The 18,485-nt window shown below is 42.1% G+C and overlaps 1 protein-coding gene across 1 annotated transcript; it reads right to left on the reverse strand.

Moving 5' to 3' along the window:
* Positions 1 to 8,885: 8,885 nt before the first annotated feature.
* On the reverse strand, positions 8,886 to 16,361 carry LOC105485645 (TATA-box binding protein associated factor 1 like). The gene has a single exon (XM_011747969.3). It carries the CDS (start codon positions 16,209 to 16,211, stop codon positions 10,848 to 10,850), a length of 5,364 nt encoding a protein of 1,787 aa, XP_011746271.2. The 5' UTR covers positions 16,212 to 16,361; the 3' UTR covers positions 8,886 to 10,847.
* Between the last annotated feature and the right edge of the window lie 2,124 nt (positions 16,362 to 18,485).

Consider the following 18,485-nt stretch of genomic DNA (forward strand, 5'->3'; position numbering starts at 1 on the left):
AACATTGGTTACTATTTGTGGGGTCATAAGCACCTTTAAGAATTTAATGGAAGTTATAAACTCATTTCCTAGAAAAAAAGCACACATCTATCCAAAGCTACTCACAGAGTGTCAGTAGTGTGCTCAGAGGTCAGCAGGAGCCCATGCTCTGTACATTACTGAGGAGTGTTTCTGGCCATACTGTCTTCTCAGAAGTGAAGAGCTATTCTGCATGTCATATACATTACCATATGGAGATCATCTTCTTTTCCTAGAAGGAGAATCCCTTCTTCCTACCCAAAGGAAGAAATCTATTCTGTTTGATGAATAATAATCACCATGAGTAGGGCTTGGGGGATGTGGCTCCTCAAGGCAATGCCTGATAGCAGCAGATGACCATTAAAAGGCTAGATTCTGCTAATTGAAAGTATACTGCTTCACTGATTGTATATTCCTGATTTAGGGATCCTCAGAAGACCCACTATCCTCTAATCCCTGCAGCAGATAGAGGTGCCACCCAGAATCCCAGCAATGAACAGCACTTAGGCCAGGCGTGGTTGCTTACGCCTGTAATCCTGACACTTTGGGAGGCTGACGCAGGAGGATCACTTGAGACCAGGAGTTTGAAACCAGCCTGATCAACATCAGGAGTCCCCGCCTCTATGAAAGAAAAATATAAAAATTAGCCAGGTGTAGGGGCCACACCTGTAGGCCCAGCTACTCAAGAAGCTGAGATGGGAGGATCATTGAGCCCAGGAGTTTGAGGCTACAATAAGCCATGATCGGGCCACTGTACTCCAGCCTCGGTGACAGAGCAAGACCTTGTCGAAAAGAAAAGAAGAAAAACAATGACAGCAAGAAAACCACCACTGAGGCTCAATGTGAAACATTCCCTTCATCCCCCTTCTCCCCATGTGCCCTTCACAACCACCATTAGTATAGTTGTAATATATTAGAGTGTGTATGCTTGTGGACACCAGAAAGTTTGAGGGATTGGGATACTCATAATGGGGATGTACGAAGTTTTCTTCTATGTTACATTGTCTACTATTTTTTCAAGCGAAAAAAGTTTATTGAAATTATTTATTAAAATTTATCTCCCAAATGATTTGAAGTCACCACTTAGCATCAATAAAAATGAACATGACTCAATTGTCTATATGTAAGTCAGTCTCCAAATATTATTAGATATTTTATTTCTGTTTCTTACCACCAATAATTTATGAAACCAATGGCAATACCCAAAACTAATTAAACAAAACTCAAAATCATCAAAACACAAGAATAAAGAAGTATGGAAAGAAAGAGGTGGGAGGAGGAGGGAGAGAGGAAGAGACAGAGGGAAGAAAGAAAGAAACTACAGATAATAACAGACTAATAGAGAAAATTTAACTGTATATGTTTAATATTTTGAAAATAGTTATTGTTTAATGAAACCTCGAAGTAGCAAAAACAATTGTGTCTTTCCAATTAAGAAAGAGGAAGTAAACATGGGAAAACTCTTTCCTCTGCACAAAACAGATATTAAAACAGCTGACAGTCACAGTGGAAGAGAAGGGGTAGACAGATGGTGTAGAACTACACATGTTCCCCTAACTCTTTGAATTCTGATACTTCATTCTACACTACTCACTGAAATGATGTATGCTGGGACAGAAAAGACAGTTTCCAGTTACCATTCCAGGACACCTGTATATAACATCTATTTCTTACTGTGAAAAAAAAAAGGAAGAGAAAAAAATTCACTGGGAAGCAAAATATGTGAAGACCAATATATATCTTTGAAATTTTTAATTAATAATACATTTTTGTTCTTGGGTATAGATCCCTTTGACCTAAATAATTTGGCATAGAATCTACAACATAGTTGGTATTCAATCAATATTTGCTAAATATACCAATGAACAAAAATATATGACATAGCCAATATCCTTAAATTAAGCACATCAAGGTTATTATTTCTCTTCCAATGATTTAAGCATGTCTCCTGCTACAGCATTTTCAGTTTTCATTGCTTACACTTTAATTCCACACACTAAGAACTGAATTTAACATCTTAAACTGAATTGGCGCACAAAGCAAACGTGTATTGGGAACCTACTATATATTAGGCTCTGTGCTTGCAGATGATGGGCCACTGCAAGGGGCATAAGACAAGGTCCTGCCCTTAAGTCTCAAGTCTGTTTCTCCTTCCCGCTCTCGATGACATAAAACACTGGGCTAATTAGTAAGGCAGCTGAGCCTCACAGCAAATGCCCTTCCTGTGGAAATGTCCTTGACTGTCTGGCCGTGACACAGGAGACCTAAAGCCAAACCACGGGGGACAGCAGGAACAACTGAAGGAGCACCAAATCAGATGAGGAATCAAGTAAGTCAAATGGAAGGGAGGAATGGGAAGTGATAGGGCTGAAGCCTGCATGGAGTATGAGGTTTATCATTACTCTGCTCTCAGGGCTCCCACATGTTCCAAGGGCAACTCACACAGTCAATGAAATGTCAGACCAGTTCTGAATGGGTCAATGCAGGCTCTTCAAAAAACGATTCTTCCTGGCCGGGCGCGGTGGCTCAAGCCTGTAATCCCAGCACTTTGGGAGGCCGAGGCAGGCAGATCACAAGGTCAGGAGATCGAGACCATCCTGGTGAACACGATGAAACCCTATCTCTACTAAAAATACAAAAAATTAGCCCGGCGTGGTGGCAGGCGCCTGTAGTCCCAGCTACTCGGGAGGCTGAGGCAGGAGAATGGCGAGAACCCGGGAGGCGGAGTTTGCAGTGAGCTGAGATTGCACCACTGCACTCCAGCCTGGGCAACAGAGCGAGACTCCCTCTCAAAAAAACAAAAACAAAAACAAAAACAAGATTCTTCTGGCCAGGCACCGTGGCTCATGCTTGTAATCCCAGCACTTGAGGAGACTGAGGTGGGTGGATCACCTGAGGTTAGGAGTTAGAAACTAGCCTGGCCAACATGGTGGAACCCCATCTCTACTAAAAATACAAAATTTAGCCAGGCATAGTGCTGTGCGCCTGTAATCACAGCTACTCAGGAGACTGAGGCAGTAGAATCGCTTGAACCCGGGAGTTGGAGGTTGCAGAAAGCCAAGATTGCACCATTGCACTCCAGCCTGGGTGACAGAGTGAGACTGTCTCAAAAAAAAAAAAAAAAAAAAAAAGATTCTTCCAAGAATCTTCTAAGAAACTTGAGTAGTATTCCAATGTGTATCTGTTTATCCATTTACCAATAAACAGTTCCCACATTTTTACTATTATAAATAAAGTTACTATAAACATTTGTGAACAGCTTTTTATGTAGACATTTATCTTCATTTCTCTTGGGTAACTATTTCGAATTTGGATTGCTAAGTCCTGTGATAAGTTTATGTTTAACTTTTAACGATCCCTGTCAAACTATTTTTCAAAGTAGTTATACCGTTTTGCATTCCCACCAGCAATGCATGTGAGCTCCAATTGCTCTACACCCTCACCAGCATTTGGTATTGTCAGTTGCTTTTCTTTTCTTTTCTTTTCTTTTTTTTTTTTGAGATGGAGTCTCACTGTGTCGCCCAGGCTGGAGTGCAGTGGCCAGATCTCAGCTCACTGCAAGCTCGGCCCCCCGGGTTTACGCCATTCTCCTGCCTCAGCCTCCCAAGTAGCTGGGACTACAGGCACCCGCCACCTTGCCCAGCTAGTTTTTTGTATTTTTTAGTAGAGACAGGGTTTCACCGTGTTAGCCAGGATGGTCTCGATCTCCTGACCTCGTGATCCGCCCGTCTCGGCCTCCCAAAGTGCTGGGATTACAGGCTTGAGCCACCGCACCCGGCCTGCTTTTCTTTTTTAAAAAAGTTTGCTATGCAGCTGTATGTCATTCTTTTAATTTGCATTTTCTTGATGACTAATAACATTGAGCATCTTTTCATATGCTTATATGCTATTCATAATTCACCTTTGATGAAGTGCCTGTTCAGATATTTTACCCAGTTTTTTGTTGTTGTTTTATTTTGCTTATTTATTTATTTAGAGACAGTATCTTGTCCTGTCACCCAGGATGGGGTGCAGTGGTGCAGTCATAGCTCATTGCAACCTCAAGCTCGTGGGCTCAAACGATCCCCCAACTTCAGCCTTCTGAGTAACTAGAACCACAGGTGCACACCACCATGTCCAGCTAATTTTTGTGTTTTTTGTAAAGATGGGGTCTTACTATATTGCCCAGGGCTGGTCTCAAACTACTGGCCTCAAGCAATCCTCCCACCTCAGCCTCCCAAAACACTGGGATTACAGGCATAAGCCACCGCATCTATCCTTTTGCCCAAGTCTTGAATTGGGCTGTTTTCTTATTATTGAATTATGAGAATTATTCAAGGTTTCTGAATGATTATGAGAATTCAAGTTTTCTGGATGCAAATCCTTTATCAAGACTTTATGATAAAGGACTTGCATTCATAATTCTTAAAGAATTCTCAGTTTTGCAAATATTTTCTCCCAGTCTATGAACTTTCTTTTCATTTTCCTAATGGTGTCTTTTAAAGAGTGGATGCTTTTAATTTTGATGAAGCCCAATTTATCATTTTTTTCTTTTACATTTCATGCTTTTTGTGTCCTGAGAGACCTTTGCCTATCCAAAGTCAAAAAGATTTTCTGCTTTGTTTTATCTAGTTTTATAATTTTAGATTTTAAATTTAGGCTTATCATCCATTGCAAGTTAATTTTGGCATACGGTGTGAGGTATGGTTGAAATTCTCTTTTATTGCATATGGTTGTTCAACTATTTCAGCACTATTTTTTGAAAAGACTATCATTTTTTTCTATCACATTGCCTTGGCGCCTTTGTTGAAAATCAATTGGCCATTGTCTGGGTCTATTTCTGTACTCTCTTTCTGTTCCATTAATCTATGTGTCTATCCTTTAATTAATACCACATTGCGTTGATTACTATGGCTTTCATGTGATATAATTTTAAGTGGAAAAAAGCACCATATATAGTTTTTTAAATAACATGCTTACTTTAAAAATGTATATATATAGAAAAGACTGAAACTTGCAAAAATAAGATATGAGATTGTAGGTGATAAGGTTCTTAAGAGAAGTTTCTTTTATCCCTAGGACTAGGCTCGGGCTCTGCCAGGGAAAAATGGCAGGAAATAACTAGAATATTCTGCTTTCTCCAAAGTATTTTTAAGAATATAACTGTTTGAAGAAAGAAGCCTTACTTATAAACTACTTCACTGACCCACATTCACCTGGCTTCACTGAATGTATGTTCTTCTTGACTCTGCAGTCCTTGGGTAAGTCATTGCCCATTGTTGGCAAACTCTCCAGGGGTTTTGTTATTTCTCAGAATGCCGGCAATGTAGAAACATGTGGGATATGACCAATCAGACATTTTCATGCCAGTCCTGTTCTATAATAGTTTTTCATTCAGTCACTCACTCATTCATTCGACATTTAATTAATTTAATAAATAATCAAATCCAACATTAAATAATAAAATGTCAGATGAATGAATGAGTGACTGAATGAAGAACTATTTTTACTATATACCAGTAACAATATTGAAATTGCAAAGATGAGGAAGGCAAAATCTCTGTCTTCAAGGTGCTCATAGTCTAGTAAAGAAAAGAAGTTCACATAAACTATTGTTCCACTGGTATCACAGTGCTAGGGTGGGCTCCTGTTTAAGGTAAAGTGGGGCACCACAGAGAAAATGGCCTGTTCTGCTCACTTCCTGCCAGCTATGACTAGTCAGTGACTTCCCCTCTTTCCCCATATCTAAGATTGTCCTTCTTCAGTTTCATCTCACTTTCAGGAGATGACCTTCATGATGAAAATAGAGGTCATCAGAATGGAACTCCCATCCTCATTGTCCCGCCGCCTACAGAACAAACCTGCCAGCATCTGCACCCTCTCCTTCAGAGGAAAGTGTTCTCTTTCTAGCAAAGACGAATCCCTTCTCAGGGGAGAGATCTCACCCCTTCCAGACATCCTAGGAGCCTTGTCCCACAGGCTATCCCCCTTCTCTCCTGGAACTCCAGCCTCTTCCTTTCTTCTCTGTGCTTAACTCTGCAATTCCATCACCTATTAAAGAAGAATCCTTATCTGATTGTACATTCCTTATCTGCTACCACCTGATTCTCTCTCCTCTTTTATTTTAAACTTCTCAAAAAAAAAAAAAAAAAAGTCACCTGCATAAGGTTCCACTTCCTTGTAATACTTTCATTCCTCAGTCTGGCTCCTATGACCCAACCACAATTGCTCTTGCTAAGGTTGCCTATAAGTGCCATAATTGCTCAAGTCTGGAATGTTCTGCAGTTCTCACCTCTTTACGTCTTATTGCCATTCAACACTCTCACCCTCTTCTATACTCTTTCCTGGACTTCACTGATTCCAGGATTCTGGGTTTTCTCCACTTCTGTGAACATTCCCTCTCAATCCCCTTTGCTATCGTCTCTCCCCTTCCTTGAGTCCTAAATGTCAGAGTTTTTTCAGGTTCAGCCTTGAGTATCTTTTCTTCCTAGGTAATTTCTATGACTTTAGAAATTATAGTCCACCCCTATGTCACCTATGACTTTAAGTGCCATCTGAGACATCTTTTTGGATCTCCAAACCTACATGCTTAACTATTACCTGACATCTTTACTTGGTTGTTCCACAGGCACCTCAGATTTAACAATCTGAAAACCAAACATTTGATCTCCACTGCCCCCAGCCTATGTATTCCTTCAGGGGTCCTCATTTCAGGAAAGTATACAAAACATCTGCCCACATGCTCATATTAGAAACTTGGTAAATGTCCTTAACATTTTATCCAGACATTCATTTTCTTCAGTCCTATGAGCACTGCTTCGAAATTAAATGTTGACTCTACCCAAACTTCTCCCTCTCCATACCACATCATTTCTTGTATAGCCTCCTGTTGGTCTTCCCTTTGCTATAGTTGCCCATTTCAATCTAATCCCTACAGAGAAGTCACAATCATCTTTTAAAATGTTAGCTATGACACATCATTTGACATTTCAATGTCTTCTGCATCATACTTTAGATAAAATCTGTCCTCTGTAAAGTAGACAATAAGGCCTATCATGATTTGGATCTTGCCCATCTCTCCAACCTCTTCTCACACTGCCTCACCTCAAGCACTGTCCTGCCACAGGGCATTAGCACATGCTCTTGAGAACACCTCCTCCCCCATTCTTCACATCACTAAGCCCTATTCATCTGTCAAGTCCCTGCTTAAATGTAATGTCACCAAGCAGACTTTTCTTACCCTCATCAATCTAAATTACTATCAATCTAAGTACATTAATATCATGAACATATTAATTTCTGTTTAGTTAATATTCATATTCCCCATCAGATTATAAGCTCTTTTAAGGTGGAGATCATGTGTTTCTGGTTTGCCTATTCCTCTGGTGCCTAGTTTTGTGTCCAGCAAATAGTGGTTACATGGGTGTATTAGTTCCCTATTGCTGCTGTAACAAATGACCATAAACTTAGTGGCTTTTTCTTTTGTTCTTTTTTTTTTTTTTTTTTTTTTTTGAGATGGAGTCTTCCTCTGTTGCCCAGGCTGGAGTGGTGCAATCTCAGCTCACTGCAACCTCCACCTCCTGGTTCAAGTGATTCTCCTACCTCAGCCTCCCGAGTAGTCGGGATTACAGGCACACGCCACTACACCAGCTAATTTTTGTATTTTTAGTAGAGACTGGGTTTCACCATGTTGGCCAGGCTGGTCTCAAACTCCTGAACTCAGGCGATCTGTCCTCCTTGGCCTCCCAAAGTTAGTGGCTTTAAACAACACAAATGTATTCTCTGACAGTTCTGGGTATCAGAAGTCCTACATAAGTCTTACAGGGCAAAAATCAAGGTGTCAGCAGAGTTGGTTCCTTCTGGAGGCTCTAGAGGAGAATCTACTTTCTTGCCTTTTCCAGCTACCACAGCTGCATTCCTTTCTCTTTCTCTACCTTCAAACCCAGTAGTGTAGCATCTTCAAATCTCTCTGCTTCTGTCTTCATATCACCTTCTGTCTTATTCCTACTCTCTCTCTCTTTCCCCTCATCTCAAGATCCTTAACTCAGTCACATTTGTAAAGCCCTTTTGACCATATAAAGCAACATATTTACAACTTCTGGATATTAGGAACTGATGATTCTTGGGGACCATTATTTAGCCTACCACAGTAATTGTTGAGTGAATTAATGAGTGGAGGGAGAGAGCCAGGAATGTTTCACAGGGGGAGAAATGTTTAAACTGTAATATGACAGATTAATAGGTATTTACCAGGCAGACAAACAAAGGTTGCATTCATTCTAGGAATAGAGAAGTACATGGACAAAGGGCTAGAAGTAAGAGAAAGCAGGTTGTTTGGAGAAGGAAGCAATACTGTCTTCTTGTACCGAGAGTTTGAGAAAGGATTTGAAATGAGCAGAGAAGTCAAGGCTGAATTCTACATCACTGGAGATGTAGAAGACTGTGTAAAGACTGTGGATGTTACCTTTAGGTGAGTCAATGCTGAGTCATCTGCATGCTTATTACAATTCATTTACTCAAGATTTAACAAGCAATCATTGAGCAGGTTTTTTATGCCAAGAGATGGTTAGGTACCACCTAAAACAGATACCATTAAACCTAAACAGACCAAAATGGCAGCATAAGAGAGAAGGGATAAAATATTGACTGGCTGTTAGAACATTAGTTTGGTGGTGCCTTATGTACCAGCAAGGGTAACATGTGAAAGGTCTTATAGAAGCTCTGTGTCTTTGTGGCATTCTTCTATGTTTTAAGATATTTTAAAATAAAAGTAATGCAAATTAGAAAATGTAAGCATGAAAAACAAAGAAAATAAAGATACATTTCTACTATTCAGAGATAAACACAATGAATATTTTGGTATATATACTTCTAGAACTTATTTAATATTATGCACATATGAAATTTATTACAAAGTATTTATTATGAGATATTGAGATATGCTAAAAGAAACAGAGAAAAATATAATGAAAATCCAGGTACCCACTACCCAGCTTAAGAAATAAAACATTATCAATACAGTGAAGATTCCCTGTTTACACACATTTCTGAATTTCCATCTCTTTCTTTTTTTGGAATAAAAAAATGTATTACAAAAATAATACATACTTGTAAAAAAATTCAAACAATACAGAAATAAAAGCACAATATCCCACCCAGTATACATAACAAACACAGAAGCCCCCTCCCCTCCAATCCCATTCCTGGGGGGTTATCATTGTGAACAGTTAGCGGATATCCTTTCAGACTTTTACCTTTGCATGCACAAGTATATATAAAAACACATAGAAATAAACACACATGGTTCTGTGTCTTACAAAAATGGAATCACATATATCTGTTATATATGATTCTTCAATTTCTTTCTTCATTCACACATTACACAGATTTCTAAAACACAAACCTGATTACATCACTCCTCTAAGAGCTTATTTCCCATAATATAAAAATCATACACATTAACATCAAACACAAAGCTTGTGATGATATACTTCCTGCCCATCTTTCAGTCTCATCTCTAGCCATTCCAGCATTAAAGGACTGGAATATAAACCATCCTAAATCCTTCCTGGAAACAAACTAGAAACACATTCTGCCATTTCTAGACTGTGGCCTTTCCCATTCATGTTACACTTTGCCTGGACTTTTCCATCTGGCAAACTTCTACTAATTCTAAAACAATCAGCTCGCAAATTATCTCTAGGAGACTTCCCTGACTTTTCAGACATGATTACTCCTCTATTTCCCCTATACTTTACAGCAAGCTTCTTAATTGCATTTATCTCACAGTACTATAATGATTTATTAACATGTTTTGAATTCCACTTCCCCTTCCCCAACTCGATGGTGAGCTCTTTGGGTAAAAGGGATTTGTCTTATTTACCTTTGCATCCCAAGGATCTGATAGAGTGCTTATCATGAAAAGCAGATGCTCAGTAACATATCTGTTGAGGGTTTTATGATTCTAGGAACATTTACTGAGTACCTACTATGCACAGAACCATATCCTAAGCATGAAAAGAAACACAAGACACAGTCATTGCCCTAAGAAACTTACCATTTTCCTACCATTTCCCCTGAGGCGGGAGGGACAGAAAACATTTAGATGGCAACATTATCATTTCTGACATATAGGCTGTTTCAAAGTTTACGGTAATTTGCCTCAAATCCATTTAGGAACTAGGCATTGCATAATTAAATAATAAAATAATGGGCAGTTTGTCACATAGGTTTAAGTGTAGCAGAGTCCACTAGAACCCAAGTCTCTGTCCCAGCAGGAAGGCTCTTATCTGTTCCAGCCTGTAAATTAAAAAAGTGAGATGATACCATGCTTGGAAATTTTTTTTTTTTTTTTTTTTTTGAGATGGAATCTCACTCTTTCGCCCAGGCTGGAGTGCAGTGGCATGATCTCCACTCACTGCAACCTCTGCCTCCCGGGTTCCAGTGATTCTCCTGCCTTAGCCTCCCGAGTAGCTGGGATTACAGGCATGCACCACCACGCCTGGCTAAATTTCGTATTTTTAATAGAGATGAGGTTTTGCCATGTTGGCCAAGCTGGTCTCGAACTTCTGACCTCAGGTGATCCACCCACCTCGGCCTCCCAGAGTGCTGAGATTACAGGTGTGAGCCACCATGCCCAGCTGGAAATTTCTGATGCTGCTGAAGCTTGTGTCTTGGGTGTTCGACTTGGGATCAGGCTCCTCATAGCTCCCATAACTGATGTTGCTATCCTTCAAACTGTAGGAAGCCTCCCCACTGTCTCCCTCATAGGACATCATGCTTTCTTCATTTTCCATGCCCATCCTTGTGTTCTCCTGAAGCATGCTGAAGCATGTGGGGTTGTTTGGATTTTATTCCACCAGATCCACATCAGAGTCACTTCCACTTTCACTCAGCTGGATGGCAGAGAAAGAATTGTCTCCTTCTTCATCACTCCCAGCATCCTCCTCATCATCTTCTCCTTCAGACATAAGCAAATCCTCATACAGGACACTGGCTTGAGGCTGTTGTACAGTTCCTTCCTCTTCATCTGCAAGATCACCATCTCCATCTTCACCTTCTGGGGTGGGAGACTTAGGTTTCCCATCCTCCTCGTCATCATCATACCCTTCAATATCTACATCAGAGTCTTCCTTGCCCAGCCTACCTCGGCCCTGGCACATCTGCTTTTCTGGAGTGGCAGTGGGAATATCCAAGACAGACATATTGCTCTCATCTTGAAATACAGAGGTATCTCGAGACATACTGAGGCATGTGTTGGTATCATACAAATCAGGAGGCGGAGGTGTATAGGGCCCTGGGGTCATTGGGTCCAGGCTTTCTAATTCTGCTTCCTCCAAAGCTGCTTCTTTAGCTGCACAAATATCCTTCTCAAGTTGAGTCAACTGCTCATCATACTCAGTCAACGTCTGGTAACAGACGTTCACAATCTCCTGGGCAGTCTTAGTATACTGACTCTCAGGTCCATTATACTTAACACTGTTGGCCAGAATAAGGTTTACATCATCTAGAAAACTCTCCCGACTCTGATACTTGTGCTTGGAGATGTTCTTATGTATGGTCTCTAAATCCACCGGATTGACAATCACTTTGTAATAATCTGGAACAAACTTCTTATTAACTGGGTGATGAAATGGCCAAGAATCTGGAACTGCCATCATTTTCTGGGTGACAATGTTGTCCAGAATGAAAGAAAATGCCACTTGGTCATCATCATCCAGCAAGGGGTTGATAGCTTTCTCTAAGCGAGCTAATTTGTCTCCTTTCTCTCTGAGTTTTTCATCACAGAGATCCAGCATGGATTGAGAGATCTGAGTCAATGAGTGTTTTGGACCATTGTAGGTTGCACTGTTTTTCACAATTAGCTCCAGATGCTCTCTGAACTCTTCCCGAGATGGGTAGAGGCATTTACGCACATTTTCACGGAGTGTTTGTAGGTCCATTGGCCGAGTGATGATTTTGTAGTAGTCCTTTACAACCTTTGCATTGACTGGAGTGTGGAAAGGGTATGTATTTGGAAGATCTCTCATGTCATTGATGATAGACTCCAAGATGGATGACAGCGTCACCATAGGGTCTGTGCGGCGTCGGTGGATGGACTTATGAGGTCTATTCAAATAGTCACAATGAACAGTGGTTCCAACTCGCCGTTTCTTCTTTGGAGGAAGCTGCTGTTTAGGAAACTTGAGAACCAGAGATTTTCTGCGAACCTCATCCGCATTCTCAATTAGCTGTTTCCCCAAGACAATTTTGGTCCCTTCAACCTTGATAAGTTCTTCATTATCATTATGAATGACTGTCTTTTCCAACTCCTCCTCCTGCTCTTCTGTCATGGCAACAGGGTTGGAAGGTGGCACATTTGTTTGATAATAGAGGGGGCAGAATTTGTTAGTCCTCATGTGTCCAATGGCACCACATGCCCCACATTTCAGTTTTAGGTCAGGACGCTCCTTCATTTTCTTGGGCTTCTTCTCAGGAGGACCCCTAAGTTTCTCCTTTTCCTGGTTCCGCTTAAGCCGCCTCAGTTGCTCTTGAATCCTCCGCCGCTCCTTTCGCATCTCTTCCCGATATTGTTCATCAAAAAGGGCAAATTTTTGAATGAATTCCTCATCTTTTGTAGTCCGTATGCGTACATAGGCATCAATGACAGCTGGTTTTCGGACTGTCTCACAGCGAACATACTCTTTCCCCTCTTCATCTCGAAATGTGCGATAAATCTTGAGACAGTGTCCAGTGGCAGAAGAGTTAAGGCTTGTCACGGAAGCTGTGTCATCATCTCTGTGATTGTTTCCTGATGCTGCTGAGCCTGCTGCCAGTAGCATTCGCTGTAGTTCCTTCCGCTCCTGCTCCTCCCATTCACGTGACAGCTGAGAGCTGGTTTTCTTGTTCTGCAACATGTTCTCAATGTTCTTTCCCATTTCTTCAAAGTCACTATCTTCAGCTGAGCTGCTGTCTGTGTCACTTGATAAGACTTCAGTTGATGACAGAACCTTGTTCTGTAGGTCAAAGATGCGCTGACATTCCTCTTTGTAACGCTCTTGATGCTCAGCCACAGAAAACCTTGATCCACGGGCAAATTTACTCATGGGCCCCTCTCCAGAACGAGCCTGTTCTGTTGACATTGTGCGCACCACATCAATCACTTCCCAGCGGGACAACTTTTTAATCTCTTCCTCTGGCACACCAAATTTACGTAGAAGTTGTTTGGCATTTTTCAGGGAAAGGCGACGAAGGTCTGCATCTGTTCCTGTCACTGTCTTCTTCACTGCCTGCGGCTCTTTATCATCCTTCTGCTGTGTTGGTTTATTTGGAATCTTCACATAGGAGAATCCTTCACCACACCCTGTGGGATCTGCCACCCCAGTCACCTCTAGGAGACACTTGCCCTTCATGGCAGCAATGAAGGCCCTTGTGGTGTTCCAAGGAGCAGTGTGAACTTCATCATCAATCTTCATCTGGAAATCTTCCTCATTTTCTTCTTCTGGAGCAAAAAAGGATTTCTCACCATAGCCAGCATCCTTCAGTCGTTGCTCTGCAGCTATCATACTATAATAAGCACAGCACTGCTCTGGTGACACCATAGCTCTGATCTCTTCTTCTGTTGGTAAACGAAAATCAGACTTAAGCACCCACCAGTTTGAATCCATCCCTGTGCGTTTGAAGTCAGCGCAGAGCTTTAGCCTCTTCCGGATGCTGCTTTCTGAATGGGAAGGAAAGGCTTTTTTTATATCTTCCATTCGTATCCTCCGTGGCCGATCTTTACTCTTCCAGAAAAGGCGGTAAATAAAAACCTGTAGAAAGTCTCGAATATGTGTATTGGCCCTTTTGGAGTTAGGCCCAGGAACTTCAAACAAGGGACACTGCTGGCCAACCACAAAAATATCCACTAATTCCCGAATATAGTAACCCTGTCTTGTCCGAATGATCAAGAAATCAGTTTCTGGCATCTTATGAAGATAAATTGGAGCACGAAAAAGGTTGTTCTCAAATGCTTGCAGTAATTGGCCAGGATGGAGAGAGCCCAGGAAAGGAGATGTATGGCAGTAAACAGTTTCCCCATATTTACAATCTGGTGCTCCAGGATCTTTTCCAGGTTTCCGTTTATAATAGTTCTTTATCTTGGTTGCCATGCCAACCTGCATCATTAAGGGTCCATTTTCCTCACTATATTCTGCAAGAATAAGATCTCCATCTTTGCCTGTGAGATCCTGAGGTGTGCGCATAAAAAACAACTCTCCACCACCTGAAGCTTGCCTCTCTTGTTCTCTCATCTTGGCCTTTTTTTTGATGTGCTTTAGCAAAGGTTGGACTGAATGGGGACCCGGCTGAGAGAGTGCACCGAATGAGTACTTTTTCAGAGGTGGGCGATGGAACTGCCGGATTTTGATGGGCCCCATGTGGGTGGGAAAGAAGGGTTGCCATAATTCCACAGCAGGAATTGAATGCTGGATAATATTCCCTCCAAAGGTGCCTCGAAGGCCCTGTTGCTTGGGGTAATAATACTCATCACTAGAGAGATTCCATGGATCTTTCACTTCTGGCTGAGACATGTTCTGCTGTGGTTCCTCCTTGATGACTCCTGTTTTCCCCAAGAGAATTCGACTCTTCTTCAGAGATGATTCCCTCTTACTCTCCTTGGAGGGGGAGTTAGAGGTGGCCTCCTCCTTCTCATCAGGAATTTCCAAAATGAGGTTCTCATCATTGGGATCAAGTGTCAAAACAGGAGGTTCCAAAAGCCGGGGCATGGCCTGAGCATCCCAAATGATATTGTCCTCCCAGCGTCCATACACCAGATCCTCATTGTCAATGGGAAAAATAGAGTACCAAGGTTTGTCATCATCCAGAGTGGCTGCAAAACCTTGCTGAACATTGTAAGCCATCGCATTCCTAGTCATGCTAGAAGGCAGCCAGCCTGCCAGGCCTGCACGCTGAGGTTTTGTCCCTTTGTGTTTGACATCCTCCCCATCCCAGATGATATTATCCTCCCAATGCAGCTGTGTCACCATCAGGAAGTTTTCATCAGCCAGAAGATCAGTGCCATTGCTTTCCTCAAGTTTCCTAAATTTCTCTATCATTCTAGATTTTGTCACAGGTTCATGCTCTGTTTTTCTCAGTTTGAAGCCATAGTCAAACCCACTGCCATCTTCAGAGACACCCAGCATATCATACCACAGTTGGGCAGGCCCATAACGCCACTCAGCCACTCTTGGTTTGGTATCTGTCACTTTATCTACATCTCCAGTTGATTGGGAAAATTTGGACTCCACAGGAACCATCATCGTGATTTCGTCATCGGAGAGACACTGCTCTGGAGGTGGTCGTGGAGCATAGTCATAGTTCCACAAAGACTTCTGGCTGACTTCTGATTCTACTGAGCATTCCACCTCCTGGATCTGCTCTTCCTGTATCAGCTCACGATGCTTCTTCCTCTTTCTCCGAGCACTCCGCCAAACAGATGGGACATTCTTCCCTGGTCCAAAAAGACGTAGGAAGCGTAACACCTTTCCAGGTCGAAATTCTGGAAAAAGTTCTGTGACACTTGGCAACAGCTTGGTGGCATCATGCTGCATAATCCCAGTTAACGGAAGGGTCAGCTTTCCATCCTCAGATTCTGCCTGTGTTGCTTCCTGAGGTCCCATCTCAGATTCTGAGTCAGAGTAACTACTGAAGACCACTTTCTCTGAGGCCAAAAAGGAAGGGGCAATGATGGAGGGCAAGATGATGCCTTCGCCATTTTCAGACACACAGGTAATAGCATCCTGGTCCTTATCCTTCTTCATTGGTCCCGGGGGTGGAGGTGGAGGAGGCATCAACTTGCAAGCACTGTCTTCGCAATTAGCATCATAGTCATCTTCATCATAATCTGAGTGGCGAAGGGGCTGCAAGCTCCCCATCGTCTGCTGGTATTTTCGGCTTTCATCTTCTGCCATCTCGTTGATGTCTGAATAGTCCACAGCTTCTTCTGTACTCCTAATCCACCCTTCATCATTTACCACGGCACCGGCAGTCCCGGTCAATTCTTCATTTGCCGTAAGTTCAGTGATCAGGCTGCCCAGCCCCAAAGCCCCCAAGCCTGCTAAGTGCTTCCTACACTCATCATCCAAGACGCTCTCCCCCTCCAGCTGCCCCGCTCCATTGATGTTGCCGAAAAGGATACCCGCTAAAGAAAATGGGCCGCCTCCAGCCGAATCCTCCTCGCTGTCCGTGTCCGACATGATGGCGGCAGCAGTGATGGTAGCTACTGCCCTCAGCAGCAAATCGCAGCCGGGTCCCACAGACCGGAAATAAAACAACAGTCGCCCGGAAGTGACTTACTGAGCTCCCTTACCCTACCAGCCTCTACCGGAAACTGAATAATGTGGGGGAGGGGCAAAGGCGGGTGTGGAGGGGGCGGGACCGGAAAACACTTTTTTTTTTTTTTTTACATGGAGTCTCGCAGTGTCACCCAGGGTGGAGTGCAGTGGCAGGATCTCGGCTCACTGCAAGCTCCGCCTTCCGGGTTCACGCCATTCTCCTGCCTCAGCCTCCTGTGTAGCAAGGACTATAGGCACTCGCCACCACACCGAGCTAATTTTTTTTTCTTTTGTATTTTTAGTAGAGACGGGGTTTCACCATGTTAGCCAGGATGATCTCGGACTCCTGACCTCGTGATCTGTCCGCCTTGGCCTCCCGAACTGCTGGGATTACAGGCGTGAGCCACCGCGCCCGGCCTGTTTGCTTGTTTTTGAGACAAAGTCTAGCTCTGTTGCCCCACGCTCCAGTGCAGTGGCGCAGTCTAGGCTCACTGAAACCTCCGCCTCACTAGTTCAAGAGAATCTCCTGCCTCAGCCTCCCTAGTAGCTAGGATTACAGGCATGAGCCACCATGCTTGGCTAATTTTTTTGTATTTTAGTGGAGACAAGATTTCACCATACTGGCCAGGCTGGTCTGAAACTCCTGACCTCAGATGGTCAGCCCACCTGTGTCTCCCAAAGTGCTGGGATTACTGGCGTGAGCCACTGCACCCAGCCTCCATAAATCTTTTTTTTAATTATTTATTTATTTATTTATTTATTTATTTTTGAGACGGAGTCTCGCTCTGCCGCCCAGGCTGGAGTGCAGTGGCCGGATCTCAGCTCACTGCAAGCTCCGCCTCCTGGGTTTACGCCATTCTCCTGCCTCAGCCTCCCGAGTAGCTGGGACTACAGGCGCCCGCCACGTCGCCGGGCTAGTTTTTTGTATTTTTTAGTAGAGACGGGGTTTCACCGTGTTAGCCAGGATGGTCTCGATCTCCTGACCTCGTGATCCGCCCGTCTCGGCCTCCCAAAGTGCTGGGATTACAGGCTTGAGCCACCGCGCCCGGCTCATAAATCTCTTTATACATGAACTAAATATGTATGCTTCTTCAAATAATCTATAATATTGTCATGCTTTACAATTTTGTATAAAAGGCATTATACCGTGTGTACTCATTTTTTTACCTTCCTTTTTTTTTAAGAGATGGGAATCTCACTATGTTGGCTAAGCTGGTCTTAAACTCCTCCTGGCCTCAAGCAATCCTCCCACTTTGGCCTCCCACAGTGCTGGGATTACAGGCAAGAGCCACCACACCCGACCTTACTGTATGTACTCTTAGCCAGAATGTTTTCTGGATAAAATTTATGTTTATGATATTCAACTACGTTGATGCATTCAATTCTATTTTTATAGCTCTATAGTGTTCTACAGTATGGTTATGCTACAATTTATCTATGTTCCTATGTTTGTTCATTTAAATTATTTCCAAATTGTTCCTCTTATAAATAATGTATATGATTCCTTGATCATATGTAGGACACATTCTTCAGGGTATACATCTAGGAGTGGAATTACTAGATTTTACAATATATGCTTTTTCAACTACACTTGCTATTACTAAATTGTTCTCCAAAGTAGTTGTACCATTTTACCTATCTAACAGCAGTGTATAAAAGTTCTTACCTCTCCACATCCATTCTAACACTTAGCTTGTCATTTGTTAATTTTTGTTCATTTCCAATAAATGTATAATGATATTGTAGTTGTAATTTGTATTTCTCTGATTCCTAGTGAAGGCTAACTTTTCATACACTTATTGACCAACTGTTTTTCCTCTACTGTCAATTGCCTTTTCATATATTTTTATCTAATTTTTATAGTGTTTTTAGGTTGTCTGTCTTTTCATTGATGTATAAGAATTCTTCATATATTACGGATTTGCTTGCAAATAACTTTCCCAATCTGTGATATGTCTTTTAATATATTTTAATGGTGTCTTTGATTAATATATATTTTAAAATTTCAATCTTGTCTTATCAAAATTTTCCTTTATGTTTTTCTTTCTTTTCTTTTCTTTTCTTTTTTATCTTTTTTTTTTTTTTTTTTTTTTGTTTTGAGACAGATGCTTGCTCTGTCGCCCAGGCTGGAGTGCAGTGGTGCGATCTCGGCTCACTGCAAGCTCTGCCTCCAGGTTCAAGTGATTCTCTTGCCTT

Source organism: Macaca nemestrina, chromosome 14 (assembly GCF_043159975.1).
Source record: "Macaca nemestrina isolate mMacNem1 chromosome 14, mMacNem.hap1, whole genome shotgun sequence".
Lineage (NCBI taxonomy): Eukaryota > Metazoa > Chordata > Mammalia > Primates > Cercopithecidae > Macaca > Macaca nemestrina.

What these genes read in the sequence shown, in the direction of transcription:
- LOC105485645 (XM_011747969.3), bottom strand. Translation starts at nt 16,211, where the DNA reads ATGTCGGACACGGACAGCGAGGAGGATTCGGCTGGAGGCGGCCCATTT.